Source organism: Chionomys nivalis, chromosome 23, assembly GCF_950005125.1.
Source record: "Chionomys nivalis chromosome 23, mChiNiv1.1, whole genome shotgun sequence".
Lineage (NCBI taxonomy): Eukaryota > Metazoa > Chordata > Mammalia > Rodentia > Cricetidae > Chionomys > Chionomys nivalis.
Window position 1 is genome coordinate 37,691,923 of NC_080108.1, and position 22,421 is coordinate 37,714,343.

Consider the following 22,421-nt stretch of genomic DNA (forward strand, 5'->3'; position numbering starts at 1 on the left):
AAAACTTCAACAGTGATCTGTTGAAGACATTGGTGAGCCACTGAGGCATGTCAGGTTACAAGGCTGAGAAGAGAGCAGCCCACCCTTAAGGGAACATAGCCGTGATCCCTCCAAAGTCATCTCTGAGGTCCAGGCAGTTCTCTTCCTCTCTGCTCCACTCTGTTGTTTGACATCTCCGTGGTGTCCTGAGGGACACTGCTTCCATTTTCACCCATCCCAGGGACGTCCTGTAGAGCCCTCTGGAGAACCATCTTGAGGGTCTGATGCTTCAGCTGATGCCTGAAGGAGCCCACGAAGAAGTAAATGACGGGGTTGGCACAGCTGTTAATGGCAGTCAGAACAAGTGATGCCAGATAAAGGCCATAGTCAAATACATCATAATCAGTCTTAATCCAGATTAACAGGAACCAGTGGATGCCAAAGGGTAAGCCGCAGAGGAGAAAAACCAACACTGTGAGCATGATGGTCGCGTACAGTCTGGTGAGCTTGATCCGACCAGCACCACAGAACAACCTGGCCAGCAGGGTCAGGCTGGACAGAAAGAGGACCACAAACAAAAACATCAGGCACGCAGCAGTGAAGAAATGTGATGCCCGACACAGGTTGACATTTTTATATTTGGCATCTAAGAAGACACAGAAATACCAGTTCAGAATGCTGATCAACATGGACAGGATCCAGATCGCAGCACACACGACAGCTGATGTGTGTTTCGGGCGGCGGCAGCGATACCAGATCGGGCACAGGACAGACAGGCAGCGCTCGGTGCTGATGGCACTGAGCATGCTCAGGCCTGCTATGTAGGGAACCATCATGACGGTGTTAAAGGCTGGGAGGAAGATAATGTTGGGATAGGAAAACTCGAGGAGAAGCAGCGTGGAGTCTATGATGTGACAGAGGAGGAATAGGAAGTCAGCCACCGCCAGGTTTAGGATGTAGACGGAGAAGGCGTTCCTGCGCAAGCGGAAGCACAGGAACCAGAACACAATGGCGTTTCCTGTCAGTCCAAACAGTCCTGAGATGATGATCATCAAGTTAGGGACCAGGGCTATGCTGTTGAAACTCCCAGGCACGGCTTTGTTCATTGGATTTGTAGTGACTGCCGTCCCCGAGGCTGAGGTGTTGAGGCTCAGAAACCCTGCCATGGTGCTGCTGGGAACACAGAGAAGACGTGAGCCTGTTGTATGTATACAACTTTTTATTAAGATATACTTTTATTAGCACATATTAACTGTATAAGATGATGGGTTTATTATGAGATTTTCAGACATGTTTATAATGTACTTTTTATGATCACTAATTAATTGATAGGCCTATTTTAGCATCTTGTGTTTCACGGGAGGTGATATACGCTGGCAGAGTTCATACAATTTACTAAAAATCCCAAAGCCCTGGAACCTGCCCATATCCCTTTGAGCAGTTCTGTAGAATTATCACCACAGTGATATATATATATATATATATATATATATATATATATATATATATATATGAGACAAGCAGGAAAATGTTCTAATTATTTTCAAGATGGCAGTCAGTATTGTGGATTAAGAAACTACCAGGCTTAAATGAAATACAGAAGGAGTAAAGAAAAGAAGCCAACAACATGGAATGAAATATTCATCTAGAGGAAAAATCAGATTCTGGAAGTTTGCTTTGCTTGCTTGCACACACACCCCCCCCCTTAAAAAAGCAACCATGATTTCAGGAATTCACAGAGGCAGGAGGATGCATTGTTCTTCGGGGATTCAGACAGACATCCAGCACTGATGCACCCCATTATCGATGCCCTCTCTAAGAAACAATGGCCGCTTTGGTCCCCGTTCCCATTTTATGGAATTTAAAAATTTGTACAGCTAGTTGTAGGATCTTATGCATTTTCTTTTTCATGAAACCTGGAAATCCATAGCAACAAGTTATTTATACTTAGTTTTTTGACTAACCTACTTGGGTTTGTAGAATCCTCATTTAACACGGGGGACAGGGAGAAGAGAACTAAATACTCCTCTGATTATACCATGCAAGTCATTTTATTACTCATCCCTGATCAATTGCAGTGCTGCTTAAGGCTTTCTCTCCTCACATCACTGCTCCCTCTCACCATTATGGTATGCATCACCTCCCACACACCATGATGCACTGCGTCTCTACACACCCCACCATGATGCTGTACATCACCACACACCCCATCATGAAAGATATGTAGTTTGACCAGAATAGAGTCAAGTTTTAATCTGTGATCAGTGAGTGCATGGTTGTTAAAAAGAGTAAGACCATTAAGAAGAAGCCAAGCACTGCACTAGGACATTAGCGTCTTAGTTAGTGTTTCTATTATGATAAAACATCGTAACCAAAAGTAATTCGGGGTAAAAATGATTTGTTTCAAGCTTAAAACTCTCATATCATGCTTTATGATTATCACTGATGGAAGTTAGGGAAGGGACTCAAGGCAGGCACGTGGAGACTGGAATTGAAGCACAAGCCATGGAGACCACTGGTAACTAGTTTGTGACTCAAGGATTTTTCAACCCACCAGTGGGCAGAGCCCTTTTGCATCAATCATTAATGAAGAAAATGCCTACAGACTTGTCTACTAGCGAATCTGATGGAGGCAGACAAGTTGAGAAAAACCAAACCAAACAAACAGAAAATTACTGTGGCCAATAAATAGAAAGTTTCCTGAGGGCATTTCAAGATTCTATTCACTGGCCAGACTCACCTCTTTGCATTGTAAGTTCAAGGGTGCAAACTAGTACACTAATTTGAAAGACTTCCCTGTGAGTGAATGAGCCCCGAGGGCACCCTGCCATCAGTGCAAGTGCTTTCCCAGCCTCATTGGCCAAGGTTCTCAGAGGCTGTTGAAGTCAAGACCCTTGGGCGCCCAGCGACTGCTTGAGCTGGTGTTCATGTGATACATTCAGGATAAAAAGGTTCCTGGATCATAGAATTTTTACTGTGATTCCTGAGGAGAACTAGGAAGTCTGGAACAGAGTTGTATTCTCTACAGGGAATCCCTGAGAGTGTGATGTGTGAACTATTAAGGTAAAGCCTTTTTCTCTGCTCCTCCATTTATTGTTGTTTGTATAAAAATGACTACTCTGTGTCACAGCTTTATAGAATTGTATTTTATATGTATGTAATTTTTTATTGATTCTTTGTGTCTTTTACATCATGCATCCCAACCCATTTATTTCCTCATCCCTTCATATCTATCCTCTGCCCTTGCAATATCCCCCACCAAAAATAAAATAAAATTTGAAAGAAAAACAAAAAACAACAATAAAAAAAAGCAAATGAACTAAAGTCTCAGCATGGAAACTGTGGTGAGTCACACAAAATACCCTTTAGTCTGTACATCTTTACTTGCAAGTGTTCACTGCAATGAGTTACAGATCTGGTTCGAGGGCTCTGGCTTCTACTACACCATTTATACTGAGCCTCACCGGGGCTCCTCTGGGATATCCTGTCCTTGCCCCGTGTCACAGAGTCCCTGAGCTTTAGATCTGCAGGTCCAGCCTCTTCAGTACTCTAGCAGGTTCATAGATGGGGTCGACGTTGGGGTGGACCAAATCATAGCCTTGGTTCTGGGCTGGGATGGAGCTGGATTGGGCAGCCTGCGGGCTTTCCCTCATCATCAGCGCCAGGCGAGGCTCTCCAGCACTGCCCCAGCTAGCTCACCCACCGCAGTAGGCAGCTAGGAGCAGGGCCAGTTCTCCTGCTCTCATGGCCCTGGGGCTGGTTCCACCACACCCACAACATGGGGGCCAGCTCTACTGTTTGACCCAGGCAAGGGTTAGGGCTTGCTCACCCAATTGCTGCAGTTGGTGAGGGGCAGGGCCAGCTCTCCCTCTCTCTTGACTCCATGGCCATCTCTCTCACCTGCTGCAAGTGACAAGGAGTGGGTGTGAGGGTGCCACAGGAAGACAGGGGAGGGGTCAACTTTCCTGCTCTCACACTCTCAGGGCTGGCTCACCTAAGCCTTTCCAACAGGGTTATTTCTGCTGTGTTGCCCAGAATGAGGTACAGGGCCTGCTCTCCTGAGTGCTGCAGCCAGTGAGGGGCAGGACCAGCTCCCCCATTCTCATGCACTTTTTATATTCTCATAGGTGTTCACAGCTGAATGTTTGTCTTGCATCTCAGAGGAGTCTGAATTTATAATGTTGGAACTGCTAAGGCTTTGGGAATTTTGCAGTTGGACTGGATTTTTCATTATGAGAGAGACACAAGTCTCAGAGGTGGAATAGTGTGGTTTAAAGTAATGTTTTGGAGTGCCAGACTGGGAAGGGTTGGACTTTGGGGTGTCAGGCTGGGAAGGGGTGGACTTTGTTATCGTTAATCTTGAGAGTAAACTTGAGTAGGTTAGAAAACACCTAAGAACTTCATGAAGCATATCTCTCAATAGGGGTGCTAGGTCACCTCCAGAAATGAGGTCATGAGAACCGTTGCAATAAATGTATTAACCATTGATGGACTCATGAAGAATGTGCTGGTGGGAGGTAGGGCCTAGTCGTATAAAATATGTCATTGATAGTGTGTTCCTTGGAGTCACAGCTTTCTCTGGCATCCTCTCTCATGTCCCCATTTTTGCTTCCCACAAACCAACATTTGAATCTCCTCTGCCATAAGCTTTCACCACTATGTTCTGGTTCTGCTCACAGTGGGCCCAGAAACAAAGGGACTGAATCCTCTGAAATCATAAGCCAAAATATGTAAATCTTCCACTTACATTATGTCAGGTACTAGCCATAGCAAGGAAAAGTAATGGATGTGGCCATTATCAATAATTTTGTATTTTCACTTTTGCATTAGGCTTAAAATTATTATCATCCAGGCAAATACACACATGACCCCACTCCTTGGGGACCTGGCAGAGACAGAGTGGACACCCACACATGCATGACAGGCAGTATCTTGACTCTGTATGCAGGTGGAAAGGTCTCATTAAGAGACAAGCTCTGCCCACTCCCTTTTCTGCCATTTCTCTTAGGAGTCCCGTCTCTGTTCTCTCTCTCTCTCTCTCTCTCTCTCTCTCTCTCTCTCTCTCTCTCTCTCTCTCTCTCTCTCTCTCTCTCTTCTCTCCCCTCCCTTCCCCAATAAACTTCCTTCCCATGTAAGGTCTATCTGATGGTGTGTTTGTCCCCCACCATGGGATCTATGTTCCCCTCTCGCCCTGCACATCACTACACAAACCATTGAATACAAAAATTTTAGTTATGGAATATATTTAGTGTTGTGATAAAAGCACTTAATGAAAGCAGTTCAGAGAAGGAAGGGTTTATTTGGGTTCATCGTTTCGGAGGACCCATCATGGCAGGGGAGGACCTCGCTCATGATGGGTTTCTTAAATCAGAAAGTAGAAAAAGATTCCAACTACAGCATGATGTCATTCAGGGTGACTCTTCCCTCCTTAATAAAACTGCTCTGGAAATATCTCCAGAGACACTGCCAGAGATGCATTTCCTAGGCTTCTGTAAAGCCAGTCAAGCCACCAATGAAGAGCAAGACACTGTGGAACCTGTATTATTTCATTAGTTGGGTTTATAGTCTGTCGTTTGGTAAGTCTCATGTTATTAATAATGGCCCATGTTTTCTGGTTTAAAAAAAATTCCTTTTCCGTTTCCTGAATATGTCAAGAGGTTATAAACTTTGCCTTGTTTATCCAGGAAAGTTTGCTATTTCTACAGCCCTTCTGAGTGACAGACATACTTGTTATGGTGTTCTTTTTCCACAATTGTTTTTACTACAGTAATTTACGTATTTTATTCTATGTTCTGATCTGTTGGGTTTCTGCCAAGGAGTCCACAGATGGTTTTATTGGGATTTCTTCATTTGTAATAAAGTTTCCATGATTTTGTAGAATTTCTATAGTTTGTGAACTCCAACTTCACAGGGTGGTCTGATAAAATTCAAGGGGTTATTTTTTTATCTGTCGAGATTTTCTTTATGACTTAATGGTGTGTGAGTCCCCTCTGTGTGCTGTGATTACCATAAATGAATAAAGAAACTATTTTGACCTTTTGGTAGGGCAGAACTTAGGTATGCAGGGAATATGGAACAGAATGCTGGGAGGAAGAAGGCAGAGTCAAAAAGAAGCCATGGAGCTGCCAGAGCCAGACATGCCAGATCTTTGCCAGTAAGCCACTGCCACATGGCAATATACAGATTAATAGAAATGGATTAAATTAATATACGAATTAGCCAATAAGAAGCTAGAGCTAATGGGCCAAGCAGCATTTAATTAATATAGTTTCTGTGTGGTTATTTTGATTCTGGGCAGCCAGGACAAACAAGCGGCCTGCTGCTACATTTTGGTGCCCATGTGGCCAACTAAGTCGACTTAAAAATCTGAGAGAGCTTGTAAACAAATTCTAGACACAAAATACAGAGTTTAACACAACTTCTTACTGTTTGCTGACTGTGTGAGGCAGTTCCTTTAAGGAAGGCTTTTAAAAAGTGGCAGTTCTGAAATGCTGGCTTTCCGGGTCTTGCTGCCTATGCAAACTCTGGCTCTTTCAGGTGACAGAGCATTTGAATGGAGTTTGTGAGCAGTGTGGAGCAACTTGGTTGATGAAAATGTGGACCAGCTTTGTGCCTGGAACTGGGGCAGTGTACGTGGCTTGGAGTCACAAGTGGCTGTGCCGTTCTGGACTGTGCAGAGTGAGCAGGAAGTACCATATATATCATAATAATAGCACACTTAAGTTTTAGACTGAGCTGTCAAGAAGTCAGTACCAGATATGCCATACTAATGGTGCAGCTTAAGTTTTAAAGGGCTCTTAGTTTTTAAAAAGTGTTCCTGGATATTAAAGAATTAAAGATAAGCAATAAAGGCAAATACAGATGAGTTATAGTGGTGGATAAATGTACATGGGCTTGGAAGAGTATAGAGAGTCATAAAATAATGTTTATGCTTTTAAAAAAGGTAAAGTCTTTAAAGAGACAGAGTACTAACAGTCATAGATTAAAAGGAGTAAAGAAAAATAAGTCACATAAACATGAAAAATTCAGAGAGTTTGGATTATGTTTATTATCGTGTTATCTTTGAATTTTTTGTCTGTGAAGGAGGTAAGTACAGAGAGACATTTCATTGTGTGGACTGCTAAGTTAAACCAACATAAAGTTATCCAAAATTTGAGTCTAAGGATATGTTCCTTTGAAAAGAGGTTCTTCTTTTGTTTCCACAGAAGATGAGAACCTTTGGATTGCTTCCAGACCAATATTGTTTGATGGAACAAGACCCCCTGAAAGGTTGCTGTAAGCACCTCCACAAAGAAAACACTTCATTCAATAAACAGCAGGAAGCAGTTTAGAGAAACTGTGCCCATAATCCCAAATACTATCTATAAATGTTTGTTTCCATTTAAAAGGGGATATGTTACAGAGATTTGCATTGGTATAGATCTTGGTTTATTGATACAAATTTAAGGTCTATTTTATTATATGTATATTTCTGCTCTTGATTAAGGTATTATGTTTGTGAAGTTCATTTAAAAATGTAAAGTATAGTTAAGAAATATAGGTTAATAGATAATCATCTATAATAGTCTTGTAGTCATGCTAGCTAGATTTTCTAAATGTATAGAGATATATTTCAAAACTAACAGGAATATTCATTAAATTTTACTTTTTTAACTTCATTTTCTCATCATGAAAATCATCATAATCATCACCTAGGCTATTAACTTTTGAGTCAGTTGAATTTTCACTGTGAGATGAAACATAAATTTGCATGTGAACATCAGATTCTCCAAGGTACAGTTGTGAGGAAATACAAAGAATATTTTATAATCCAATGCCTTTTCAGTCTTTCAAAATAAGTTGACATTTTATTTGTATATTTGTTTGCCACAACATAGTTACCTGATTCATAGAGTCTTTTACAAGTACCCCTAGCTTCTGATGCTCTCATGTTGAGATAAATTTTGAAATAAAGTTCTATGAATATGCTTTTCTCAAAAAAAGAGATATATTTCAGTTAGATAGATATTTTTCAAATCTTTCAGAGATCTTCAGATTATGGTATTTAAAATGTTTAAGAAACTTAAGACTTTTCATGACAGTGAGATACATCTTATCCTGGCAACATCAAGCTACTTCAAAAGGATGATGGGCATCGAAGAGGCTACTTATGGAGTTTGCTAGTCATTTGGGCAAGAAACTGCTCTTGTCTAGTCTACTTGATTGGACATGCAGGACCCAAAGAGAAATGACTGCTGAACTTGCTTAAAGGTGAGATGGTTCTTTGGGGTTCCTGCTTCATGAAAGACTCTGTGAGACATTCTGCAGGATACAGAAGAAAGTGACTGACAAACTGCCAATATAGGCAGAACTGTCTTTGAAATTTTTGCTTTGTGGAAAAGTCTGCTAGATACTATGGGCCTATAGACTGAATATTGATGCCTCAACAGTACAGAAGAACTTTGGGTGACTGTCCAGACATGGCTTACAATGTACTTCCTGTTTACTTCAATATTATAACCTTTTGGAGTCTTTGCTGGAGTTAAAGAATAGATAGATAGTTATAGTTATAATTTTCCTTAGTTATGATAAAAGATAAAGTAAATATAAATATTATAACTATAATTTATGCTTGATAACTGTTTTGTTATATGTAATTTTACTATGTTAAAGTTAAAGCCTTCCTTTTTATTTAAACAGAAAAGGGAGGTGATGTGAGAGAGTCCCCCTCTGCGTGCTGTGATTACCATTAATGAATAAAGAAACTGTCTTGGCCTGTTGATAGGGCGGAACTTAGGTAGGCAGGGAAGATGGAACTGAATACTGCAAGGAAGAAGGCAGAGACAGGGAGATGTCATGGAGCTGCCAGAGTCAGACATGCCAAATATTTGTTGTTAAGCCACAGCTACATGGCAATATACAGATTAATAAAAATGGGTTAAATTAATATGAGTTAGTCAATAAGAAGCTAGAGCTAATGGGCCAAGCAGTGTTAAACAATAAATATAGTTTCTGTGTGGTTATTTTGTTTCTGGGTGGCTGGGACAAACAAGTGGCCTGCTGCTACAAATACAGTTTCCATGATTTTGTAGACTTCCTGTAGTTTGTGAACTCTAACTTCACATGGTGGTCAGATAAAATTCAAGGGGTTATTTTTGTATCTATTGAGATTTGCTTTATGACTTAGTATGTTGTAAATATTAGAGAAGGTTCCATGAAGTGCTTAGAAGAAGGTATTTTCTTTTATGTTTGCATGAAATGATGTGTAGATATGTATTAAGTCCATTTGAGTTGTAACATCTCTTATGTCCATTGTTTCTTAGTACCCTTAGATATGGATTCAATTTTGTCTGTCGAATTAATGTTATCCTTTTTTAAAGTATTAATTTTTTTTCAGGTAACTTTTGATTTTCAATGGTATTAATCCTGTCAACTAGCTGTTCATTATTAATCTGTAAAGACTCTATCATTTCTAAAAGTGCCACATTCTTTCTTAATGATAGAATATGAAGAGAAAAATTGAATCCTGATACCCAATAAATGAACTATCACCATAAATATATAAACCTCACATAATACAATCCGTAGTATTAGCAAAGAAGTTACTAAAAGTTCCAATATTAATGTAGTCTGCCATATTGATTTATTAATTACCTATTATGTGATCCTATAAACTGTAATCTTTATTGTCCAGCAAACATGGTGTTTCCAGAGTCACAATGGTGACAGGAACAGTCCTGAGCAGCCTTAGTTTTCTTCCTTAGTACTGGTTAAATACTGAGAAATATGCTTTGCATGACAAATTATAAACAATTAAATCAATTCCATGCAGGAAGCAAGAAACCCAGAACTCATGGACAGGGAGCAGAAACCAGAAGCTTCAAAAGTTGCCATATGGCAAGGAAACACACCAGAGAACACAGCAGTCAAGCGTGCCCTTGGGAAATTTTAAAGTTGCCATACTGTGGAAGGGGTTCTACAAAAAGCCACTTAGGTAAAAGCAAGCCAAGCAGTCAGGGCTGGGAGAATTTCTGGGCTGTGGACCACCTAGTAGGTGTGGAGTCCGAATCCACATGGGCACCAGATGAAGATGGACACTTAAAAGCAATCCCATACTATGTCAGAATTGAGAATAATAGAAGGTTATTTATTTAGGGGTAGACTCACATATCAGAATCCTCTGCTGGAACAGAAAACAGTAACCGAATTCCACAGTCGAAAAAGAGGCCAGATGTATGCTTTACATCAGCATCAATAGTATAAGAGGACACACCCCAGTGGGAGGGTAACTACTGGCTACAGGATTTCCTACAGCATGGAGAAATTTGGGGAAGTTTCCAGGTGATGATATACTCTATCCTATTTTCACAATAAAATTTAAGATGTGACTACATTTGAAGTGTTTTTATAGAATATGTGACATCTTTCATATAGATGGGTTTTGTAGATTTACTGACAAAAATCAAGCTCATGATAAGGTTGGAGTGGAGGACCTAGTACGGTCTCTGTTCTAAAGACAGGACAAAAGTCATCAGGCTACTAACCACATCCTATTCTGACCTTTGGTGTGGAAAACTCATTATTCTTTTCTCACTTTAAAAAGAAAATTCTGTGTATTTAATATTCCTGTTTTTTTTCTGGTGCTTATCTGTGAGCACAAGAACCTTTGTATCAACTGCAAAAGTTAGGCTAGAGCATTCATTCACTACAATAATTGCAGTTCATCATGGTACAAGCATACACTGAGCAGTAAATGTGGTAGATTAGTTGTTTTGCTTCACTGTGATCAAATATTTTATGTAGTAACTAAAGGGGAATGGTTTACTTATATTTATTTCACGAGGATTTGTTCCATGCATCTGAGCTGGAAATGAGAGCACAAATCAGAAGATGGAGGGTCACACTATGGAAGATAGGATGTGATGAGAAAAGATGTCAACCCTCCCGGTGACTTACTTCTTTAGTATATTCTGGCTTCCAAAATTCTTGCAATCTCCCCAAGTAGCTCCAGCATCTGGAAAGGAAGCATATAAAGCATTCATACATATAGAATGTTTTGCACATTCAAACCTTTACATTCTGCTCTTGAGCGTAGAAGTTTATGTGCATATCAGAATGCCAGTTGCATTTAGTAACACAATGATCAAAGCAGGGCCCAGACATCCTCCTCTCAAACTCTGATTTGACTCCTTTGGCAATGTTTGGACCCAAGTGGCTGTGTGACTTCTCAGAGGAGATATAAATAAACATTCTCTTATGTAGGAATCCCATAAAGAACAAAGTTCAGCTTGGTGTACCAATAAGGTTACTGGAATATCTTATAGGACTCTGAGTGAGGGATAAGAAATAGTGGAGAGTGAGTGGATAAGGGTTTACTTACAGGAGTATGGATAACCCAGGGATAGCTGTACTCTAGCATGGAGAACAACTCATGAAATCTGTAGTCTTGATGCTCTCTGCAGGACGTGAATGATGTACGGCATGCTAATTTAGAAAGTCTTCTCCAGGAAGCTGCATCAGGTCATAGATCCTTAGGAGCCTCCCTCTTTACTCTGGGAGGAACTGTTTCACTTAGAAGGAATTTGTTTCACCAGAGTAGCTCAGAGATACCTAGAAGTTAAATGAACTTCTGTATTCTGAGTCAAAACCACACTATAGAAAAAATTGTCTTATCTAATGTTCTCAGGCACAAGCAAATCTCTTGTGTTATCTGTGGTAAGGAAGGGTTTCTTACTCAGTAAGAAATGAATGCTCATGTGATGTTCTGGGCTGATTAGTGATAGTGTACCTCATGTGCTCATTCTTTGTTTATATTTTAGCTCTTGTTTTCTTCTAGTCTCCACATCTGTGTCATCTCTCTTCTATGAAGGCTGTGTCTCTTCTTCACCTCCAGCTAGGAAGCTTAAACAAAGTGTTCCCTTTCCTCCAGAAACACATGTGATTGTCCACAATCTGGCCATGCTTATTTTCTTTGGTCCTGGTTTTATAGATGATGTCAGTGAAGCCAAATTTCCAAACTCTTATAATGCCCTCATTCTTCACTGATTATTTTTTTATTCACAGATGTTTACTGCCACATCTTTAATGTCTGTTTTTTTCATCCTCAGAAACAAAAGACAGGAAACAAAAGGATAACTGAAACTTCTTCTATACAGACATTTAACCAAGATAAATGGAGTTCTGGAGAAACATGTACAATATTTTATCAGAGAAGCATTACTGGTACTGGGAATGAAGGAATGGAGAGAAGTAAAAAGAATACAGAATTGACTGTAGGTATCTGTGGTTTTGGGAATGGGTTATTGGGAAGGTAGTGTTATTTAGGTGTAGGATTATTATGGAATGGTCACTTTATAGCCTACTACACACACAAAGAGAGAAAGGGGGAGAGAGAGAGAGAGAGAGAGAGAGAGAGAGAGAGAGAGAGAGAGAGAGAGAGAAAATGAGAGAGAGAGAGAAAATGAGAGAGAGACAGACAGACACAGAGAGACAGAGATTGTGCTACTGTGAAAAAGAAAGATAATTGAAAGAAAAGCAAAAAAAAAAATAAAATAAACACAACACCAAATTTCTCTCCTCCTGACTACTGTCAATGTGTGACTGTACACAGTTAAAATGAAAAATCAGGCTGTTTGTGAACCCATTGTCAAGGCACAGTGATGTCTTTTATCAGGATGCAGAAGAGTTTAAAGGGAAAATATAGGATACTAATAGAAAATGAAAATATTTTATGTCTTTATGTCTTTCTGGGTCCTCCACACAGTTCGAATGTTCGTGGACTTTCTCTATCTCAGTGACAACCTGACTTTTCCTGTTATATTCTACCAGTATGATTGTGTCTTCTCATATAGTGTCATTTTTGTGGAATGGTTTTACTGCTACCATGGCTTACTTGAGAATGGAACAAAGCGAGTTAAATTGGTGCACACAGGTATTTTTGTTTTAAATTAATTGTATGAGGGGGCTTGTTTCTATACATATGAACAGTTATTTAAAGGAGAGAAGGAATTGTTAGACATTGACAATTCTGGGAAGAATATATCTCATCTCCCTACTTCCACCTAACTCTGAAATACATCAGCATTCTTTTTGAGGAAGAGGAATCTGTGATCCTCATACAGGGTCCAGACCCATGTAATATCTATCCACCCCTATTTCTCATCATCAACCCCAATGCTGTCATGCAGTATAAAGAGAGGCTGATAAATGGGATCATTTATCAGCGCTTAAATTTTATGAATTACTATGTTGCTGGAGAAGACAGGTGATGGGAAAAATGGGAATGTCTATAAGCCTCTGGTTGACAGTCATCTTACATGCTTATGAAGGTTATACTCAGGAACACAGTACAGGAAACATTTCTCATTCTCATAGAAAAGTAATGGTTAAATTCAGAACATGGATTTAGGTGACTGAAACTGTTATTGAACCTGCACTAGACATTGTGATCTCAGCAACATCACTGCATGCTGAGTCTCACACTCTCTAATGCACAAAACTCAAGTCCAAGTGGATTAAAGACCTCAATATAAATCTGACCACACGGAACCTGTCAGAATAGCTAAAATCAAAAACACCAATGTTAGCCTATACTGGAGAGGATGTGGAGTAAGGGAAATACTCATCCATTGCTGGTGGGAATGCAAACTTGTGCAACCACTTTGCAGTGTGGTGGTTTCTCAGAAAACTGGGAGTCAACATACCTTAGGATTCAGCAATTCCACTCTTGTTAATATACCCAAGAGATGCCTAATCATACTACAAAAGCATTTGTTCAACTATGTTCATAGCAGCACTATTTGTATTAGCCAGAACCTGGAAACAACCTAGATGCCCCTCAATAGAAGAATGGATAAAGAAGGTGTAGCACATATACACTTTAGAGTTCTACTCAGCTGTAAAAAACAATGACATATTGAATTTTGCATGCAAATGGATGGAAATAGAAAATACTTTACTGAGTGAGATAAATCAGACCCAAAAAGAGGAATATGATATGTACTCACTCAGAAGTGGATTCTAGCCATAAACAAAGGACATTGAGCCTATAGTTCGTGATCCTATAGAAGCTAAATAAGAAGGTGAACCCAAAGAAAAACTTATATTTTTCCTCCTGGATATTGGAAGTAGACAAGGTGACTGGGCAAAAGTTGGGAGCATGGAGATAGGAGGTTTGGGGGAAGGGGAGATGGGGAGAGAGAAGGGAGAAGGGGAGGGTTTGGGAGAGCGTGGGGAAATGGGATGGTTGAGATGGAGGAAAGGTCGATATGGGAGCAGGGAAGAAGATATCTTAACTAAGGGAGCCATTTTAGGGTTGGCAAGAGACTTAGCTCTAGAGGGGTTCCCAGGTGTCCAAGGAGATTTCCCTAGGTAGGTCCTTGGGCAGCAGAGGAGAAGGTTCCTGAACTGGCCTTGTCCCATAGCCACACTGATAAATATCTTACATATCACCACAGAACCTTCTCTGGCAATGGGTGGAGATAGACACAAAGACCCACATGGGAGCAATGGACTGAGCTCCCAAGGCCCAAATGAAAAGCAGAAGAAGGGAGAAGATGAGCAAGGAAGTCAAGACCGCGAGGGGTGCATCCACCCACTGAGACAGTGGGACTGATCTAATGGGAGCTCACCAAAGCCAGCTGGACTGGGACTGAACGAGCATGGGATCAACCCAGACTCTCTGAATGTGGCTGACAAGGAGGGCTGACTGAGAAGCCAATGATAATAACACCAAGATTTGATTCTACTGCATGTACTGGCTTTTTGGGAGCCTAGTCTGTTTGGATGCTCACCTTCCTAGACCTGGATAGAGGGGGGAGAGCCTTGGACTTCCCACAGAGCAGGGCACCTTGACTTCTCTTAGGACTGGAGAGGGAGGGGGAGGAGGAAAAAAGGAGGGAAATGGGAGGATCAGAGAAGGCAGAAATTTTTAATAAATAAAAAAAAATTCTCTCAGCATCAAAAATCTAAAAGATCATTTCCTGGGATTCTTATCAAGTTACTCTAGGAGCTTTTAATCTTCTCCTTAAGTGCCATTGCTTTCAAGTACAGATATTCAAAGTTTTATATGTTATATAACATATACTCATATTTTCTTTCAGGTCCCAATAATAAAAATAAGGAAAATGTAACAGCACAACAAAAGTCATTATGACATTCAAATAGTTCTGAGAGGGAAAGATCACACAGCAGCTGTACTTATAAAATTCTATTAAAATGTCACATGGGTATAGAAGACATTTAAAATATTTGACATAGTATATGTAGTACTTGAACTTAAGTTTTCTCTTAGTATTGATTTTTGAAATGTATTTGGTGTTAACATTTTATTTATTTCTGTATTAATTATTCATTGCCCCATCCACTCTTCAGAATGAGTAGGGTTTACCATGGGGAGTAATCAAAGTCTGGCATATGAAGTTGAGGCAGGACCAAGACCCACCCCCCTTTATTATGCTGAACAAGTTATCCCTCCAAAAAGAATGGGCTCCAAAAAAGCAAGTTAAATTCTAGTGCCATTTCCAGTGGCCCCAAAGAGTGCCCAAGCCACAGAACTGCCACCCCCATTCAGAGTGCCTAGTCTTGTCCTATGCAGTTTCCACAGCTGTCAGTCCAGGGTCAGTGAGCGCCCACCAGCCTGGATCAGCTGTCTCTTTGGGTTTCCCCATCATTATCTTAACCCCTTTGCTTCTGAAATACCTCCTCTTTTTCTTCAACTGGATTCTGGGAGCTTGACACAGTGTTTAGCATCTGCTTATATTAGTTACTGGAGGAAGGTTCTATGATTACAATCAGGGTGGTCATCAATCTCATGACTGGGAAAGGCCAGTTCAGGCACCCTCTCTATTATTATTGGAATCTTAGCTGAGGTCATCCTTGTGGATTCCTGTATATTTCACTAGCAACAGGTGTCCTCCTAACCCCGTATCAACTCCCACTATCAAGATATCTTTTTCCTTGCTCTTCCTTTCTGTTACTTCACCAACTCTACTATCCCATTACCACTCCCTAATGTTTTCTTCTTCCAGATCCTAAGTGCTCCCAATTTACTTAGGAAATCTTATCTATTTCTTCGCATCCAAGCAAGTCTCTCAAGTCTCTTTTTACCTAACTTCTCAGGTTTATGGATGGTAGCCTAGTTATCTTTCATGTGTAGTATCCATTTATGAGTAAGTACATACCATGTTTGTCTTTCTAGGTCTGTATTTTGTAGTACTATCCATTTGTCTGCAAATTTATAATTTGTCATTTTTTACTGCTGAATAATGCTCCATTTTGAAAATGTATCACATTTTCTTTATCCATTGAGGGGTATCTAGGTTGTTTCCAGGTTCTGACTTTTAAGAATGCTACTATGAACTTATTTGAGCAAATGTCTTTGTGATATGAATGTGCATTATTTGGGTATATGCCTGAAAATGGTAATCTGGGTCTTGAGGTAGATTAACTCCCAATTTTCTGGGAAGCCACTACACTGATTTCCAAAGTTTGCGCTCTGACGACAATGGATGAGTGTTCCTCTTACTCCAAATTCTCTCCAACATGAACTGTCATCTATGGTTTTCTTTTAGTAATTCTGACTAAATAATAAGTTTAAGAAACTATCTCAGAGTCATTTTGATTTCCATTTCCCTGATGACTAAAAATGCTGAACAATTGTTTAAGTGTATTTTAGCCTTTTGAGATCCTTCTGTTGCAAATTCTCTGTTTAGGTCTGTACACCATTTTTTTAAATTGGATTGTTTGGTGTTTTGATGTCTAGTTTCTTGAGTTATTTATATATTTTGAAAATCTGTCAGATGTGGGATTGGTGAAGATATTTTCCCATTCTGTAATCTGCCATTTTATCTTATTTATCACGTTCTTTGCCTAAAAGAAGCTTCTCAGTTTAAGAAGGCCCCATTTATTAATTTTTGCTTTCAGTGTCTGTGATACTAATGTGATATTTAGGAGGTGGACTTTTGTGCTACTGCCTTCAAGGATTCTTCCAACTTTTTCTTCTACCAGGTTCATTGTACCTGAATTGATGTTGAGGTTTTTGATCCACTTAGACTTGTGTTTTGTGCATGGTGACAGACATGGATCTCTTTGCATTCTTCTACATATTGACATACAGTAATGCCAGCACCATTTGTTGAAGATGCTTTCTTTTCTCCATTGTACAGTTTTAGCTTCTTTTTTTTTTTCAGCTGCTGTTTATTGACACTCAGGTGGGCATTATAGCAACAGGCTTGGAGATGCTGCACAGTAGAATGGGAGGTGGAGGGTGTGACCACAGTGACAGCTGAGAAGTGTGCAAGGAACAGTGGGGGAGGCCAAAGCTGTTGGTGAAGCAAGTCCGGCCCCGGGCCAGAGTTTATTATCTACACAGGAACCTGGGCCCCATGCCTTAAGCCCCTACTCTTGCTGTCTCCTGACCCCAGGCCAGGGCTGGGAGTTCTCTGGGCAACTTTCTACAAGAGCAAAGTACACAGAGATGTTGCTGCCCCTTTGTGATAAAGCCAGAGGGGAGGGTTTCCAATTTTGAATTCCTCTGTCACCCCTGGCTTGGGTAGGGCCATATGATAGACAGACAGCTGGGCTCTATTCCACGTTTCAGTGACAGTAATTTTCCCGGGTGTACCAGCCCACCAGCACCACACTCTGGCCCAGAGTGAGCACTGCAAGCATTGCTGACCTAATGGATGGGATGGGGAAGGGGATGGGACAGGGGCTAGAAGAGGGGCTCCAGAGGGCCATTAAGGCACAGGCACTACACGCATGGTGTTGGTGAAGCCAGAGCCAGGGCGCCACCCAGTCAGCACAATGGCCTCCAAAATCTCATCAAACCTGCGGGACACCTTCATGGTTCTCAATTTTACTGATGATCTTGATGTTCTTGCCCTTCTCTCCCAGGACCTTCCTAACCTCTTGCACATCAGCTGCCTTGCGAAGGAAAGACGCAAACACCATGTCTACATCCTGCTCCACCCCAAACTTCAGGTCCTGGATGTCCTTTTCTGACACAGCAGGGAGGTCCACGGTGGCTCCAGGGAGGTTCATCCCCTTCTTGCTGCCCAAGGAACCACCATTCTCTACCTCTGTCACCAGGAAGTCAGCGCCTTTCACCTGCAGTGAAATGAGTCCATCATCTACGTAGATCTTGCTGCCCACTTCTATCACCTTGCAGATGTTCTTATAGTCCAGCTACTGGGTGTTCTCGTCACACTTCTCCATGTAGGCATTGTCCAGGGTGATCTTCAGGTTGGCTCCCTTCTTTAGCTCCACTTCTGCAGTGCAGCTCCCTTTGATGAGTCCAGTCCAGATCTCAGGCCCCTTTGTGTCCAGAGCCACAGCAACAGGCCAGTAAAGAATGGGATCAGAGGCGAAGCTTTCTGTGGCTGCACACACGTTCTTGATAGTTTCTGCATGGTACTCATGAGTTCCATGAGAGAAATTGAGACGAGCCACATTCATTCCCGATTTGATCATCTCCTTCAGCATCGCCACAGACCGGGAAGCAGGATCAATGGTTCAAATGATGCCAGTGTTGCGGTCCATAATGGGTGTGGAGTCAATGTCCAGGCGGCACGTGTGTTCCAAAAAGGTGTCAGCCATGGCTGCATGAAGCTGCTGGGTTTGAATGAAGACAGTCCCTGCTTCGCTGTGTGGTTTCTGCCTGGTTCCTGAGGTCCTTGGGTGATGGAGGAAGGTCATTGGTTAAAAAATAAAGAAACTGCTTGGCCCTCATAGGTTAGAACATAGGTGGGTGGAGTAAACAGAACAGAATGCTGGGAGGAAGAGGAAGTGAGCTCAGATGCACGGCAGCTGCTCCCCAGGGCAGATGCGATGAAGCTCGGACCCAGATGAAGCTCCAACCCAGGATGGCCGTAGGCTAGAATCTTCCCAGTAAGCGCACTTTGGGGTGCTACACACATTATTAGAAATGGGCTAGCCTCATCCCCCTCCCTATACTCCCTAGGCTCCCTGCAGGGGCTCTACACCCCGCATACTGCCTCTCTCTTCTTGTCCCACCCAGCTTGCATCCAGAACCCTTCTTCCTTCTGCCCCTTTTCCTCTTTGGGCACATAACACCATCCAGCTCAGTCTGTCTGGCGCTGGGGGCAAATCCTCAGGGCAAGTAGGCAGGCGAGACTTCCTTTGTTTCACTGGCCTGCCTGCACCAACCAAGGTAGGCGCTTTGTTTACGAACTACCCAACCTGCACGGAGATCTGATCTCGGCACCAGGAGAGACAGCAGTGGGGTGAGTCTGTGACCAGCAGCTGCGGAAGCAGCCCTGGACAGGGAACTCTGAAGTTCCTCATCCCCCACCCTATACTCCCTGGGCTCCCTGCAGGGGCTCTACACCCTGCATACTGCCTCTCTCTTCTTGTCCCACCCATCTTGCATCCAGAACCCTTCTTCCTTCTGTCCCCTTTCCTCTTTGGGCACATAACACCATCCAGCTCAGTCTGTCTGGCACTGGGGGCAAATCCTCAGGGCAAGTAGGCAGGCGAGTCTTCCTTTGTTTCACTGGCCTGCCTGCACCAACCAAGGTAGGCGCTTTGTTTACGAACTACCCAACCTGCACGGAGATCTGATCTCGGCACCAGGAGAGACAGCAGGGGGCAAGGAGAGACATCACTGGAGCACCAGGAGAGCTATCACTGCAGAGAGCCATCACTGGGAAGGTACATCAGTAGGCAAGGAGACCTGATCCGGTAAAAGAAGATCCATAGGGGAGCATTCGGAGAAAGAGATGGGCAGGCGCCAATGCAAGAATTCACCCAACAATCTGAAAAACTATATGAAACCACCAGAACCCAGCGACCTCCAAACAGGAGGACATGAACACCTTAATCATGAAGAAGTAGATAAAATTGACTTTATGAAAATGATTGACGCCGTTAAACAGCATGTAAAAAATGCCCTTATAGAAATGGATGAGAAGTATAACAGAAAGTTTGAAGAAATGAGTAAATCAGTGAATGATACCCTAGGAAACCAAGGAAAAACAATCAAACAGATAATGGAAACAGTTCAAGACTTAAAAACTGAAATGGAGGCAAAGAAGAAAACACAAACAGAAGGCCAGCTGGACAGGGAAAATCTAGGTAAACGAATAGAGACTACAGAAGCAAGCAAAACCAACAGAATACAAGAGATAGAAGAAAGAATCTCAGATTCTGAAGATACCATAGAGAAAATAAACACGCTGATCAAAGAAAACAGCAAGGCCAACAAATTCTCATCACAAAACATTCAGGAAATATGGGACACAATAAAAAGACCAAACCTAAGAATAGGAATAGAAGAAGGAGAAGAAGCGCAGCTCAACGGTCCAGAAAATATATTTAATAAAATTATAGAAGAAAACTTTCCCAACCTAAAGAAAGATATACCTATGAAGGTTCAAGAAGCATACAGAACACCGAATAGGCTGGATCAAAAAAAAAACATCCTCTCGCCATATAATAATCAAAACACAAAGCATACAGAATAAAGAAAGAATACTAAGAGCAGCAAAGGAAAAAGGCCAAGTTACTTATAAAGGTAAACCTATCAGACTTACACCTGACTTCTCTATGGAAACCATGAAAGCCAGAAGGTCCTGGATAGATGTACTGCAGAAACTAAGAGACCATGGATGCAAGCCCAGACTACTATACCCAGCCAAGCTTTCGTTCACTATAAATGGAGAAAACAAAATTTTCCAGGATAAAAACAAATTTAAACAATACGTAGCCACAAATCCAGCCTTACAGAAAGTAATAGAAGGAAAATCACTAATCAAGGAGTCCAACAATGACCATAGTAACTCAGACATCTAGAGATCCTTTACCAGCACATCTCAAAGAAGGGAAACACACAAAATCTACTACTAAAAAAATGACCGGAGTTAACAACCACTGGTCATTAATATCACTTAATGTCAATGGACTCAACTCACCTATCAAAAGGCACAGACTAAGAGATTGGATACGAAAACAGGATCCAACATTCTGCTGTTTACAAGAAACACACCTCAACCACAAAGACAGGCACCTACTCAGAGTAAAGGGCTGGGATAAGGTTTATCAAGTAAATGGACCTAGGAAACAAGCAGGTGTGGCCATACTAATTTCTAACAAAGTTGACTTCAAACTTAAATCAATCAGAAGAGATGGAGAGGGACATTTTCTACTCATAACAGGAACAATTCATCAGGATGAAATCTCAATCCTGAATATCTATGCCCCTAATATAAAAGCACCCACGTACGTAAAAGAAACATTGTTAAAACTCAAGGCAGCCATCAAACCGCACACATTAATAGTAGGAGACTTTAATACTCCTCTCTCACCAATGGACAGGTCAATTAGACAGAAACCTAACAGAGAAATAAGAGAATTAATGGAGGTAATGAATCAAATGGACTTAACAGACATCTATAGAATATTCCACCCAAATAGGAAAGAATATACCTTCTTCTCTGCAGCTCATGGAACCTTCTCAAAAATCGACCACATACTCGGTAACAAAGCAAACATTCACAGTTACAAAAAAATATTAATAACCACCTGTATCTTATCAGATCACCATGGATTAAAGCTAGAATTCAGCAACAATGCTACCACCAGAAAGCCTACAAACTCATGGAAACTGAATAGTCAACTACTGAACCATACCTGGATTAAGGAAGAAATAAAGAAAGAAATTAAAGTCTTCCTTGAAGACAATGAAAATAAAGAAACAACATACTCAAACCTATGGGACACTATGAAAGCAGTCCTGAGAGGAAAGTTCATAGCACTAACTGCCCACTTAAAGAAAACAGAGAAAGCACACATTGGAGACTTAACAGCCCACCTGAAAGCTCTAGAAAAAAAAGAAGCAGACTCACCTAGAAGGGGTAGAAGACTGGAAATAATGAAACTGAGGGCTGAAATCAACAAAATAGAAACACAGAAAACAATTGAAAGAATCAATAAATCAATAAGCTGGTTCCTGGAGAAAATCAACAAGATTGATAAACCCCTATCCAAACTAATCAAACGGCAGAGAGAGAATTTGCAAATTAATAAGATCAGAAATGAAAAGGGAGACATAACCACAGACACAGAGGAAATTCAGAGAATCATTAGATCTTACTACAAAAGCATGTATGCCACAAAACTGGAAAATGTAAAAGATATGGACACTTTTTTAGATAAATACCATATACCAAAGTTAAACCAGGACCAGGTGAACAACCTAAATAGACCTGTTAGTCGTGAAGAATTAGAAGCGGCTATCAAAAACCTCCCTTCCAAAAAAAGTCCAGGACCAGATGGTTTCAATGCGGAATTCTACCAGAACTTCCAAGAAGTCCTAATACCTATACTCCTTAAGGTATTTCACAATACAGAAACAGAAGAGTCATTGCCAAATTCCTTTTATGAAGCTACAGTAACTCTGATACCAAAACCACACAAAGACCCAACCAAGAAAGAAAATTACAGGC

At 41.2% G+C, this 22,421-nt stretch overlaps 1 protein-coding gene and 1 pseudogene across 1 annotated transcript; both read right to left on the minus strand.

The window, feature by feature from the left end:
* Positions 1-116: 116 nt before the first annotated feature.
* On the minus strand, positions 117-1,148 carry LOC130865585 (mas-related G-protein coupled receptor member A-like). The gene has a single exon (XM_057756679.1). The coding sequence runs from the start codon at positions 1,143-1,145 to the stop codon at positions 117-119; it is 1,029 nt and encodes a 342-aa protein (XP_057612662.1). The 5' UTR covers positions 1,146-1,148.
* Positions 1,149-17,696: 16,548 nt separating this feature from the next.
* Positions 17,697-18,654, minus strand: LOC130865108 (pyruvate kinase PKM-like; annotated as a pseudogene).
* Positions 18,655-22,421: the final 3,767 nt, after the last annotated feature.

What these genes read in the sequence shown, in the direction of transcription:
- LOC130865585 (XM_057756679.1), bottom strand. Translation starts at nt 1,145, where the DNA reads ATGGCAGGGTTTCTGAGCCTCAACACCTCAGCCTCGGGGACGGCAGTC.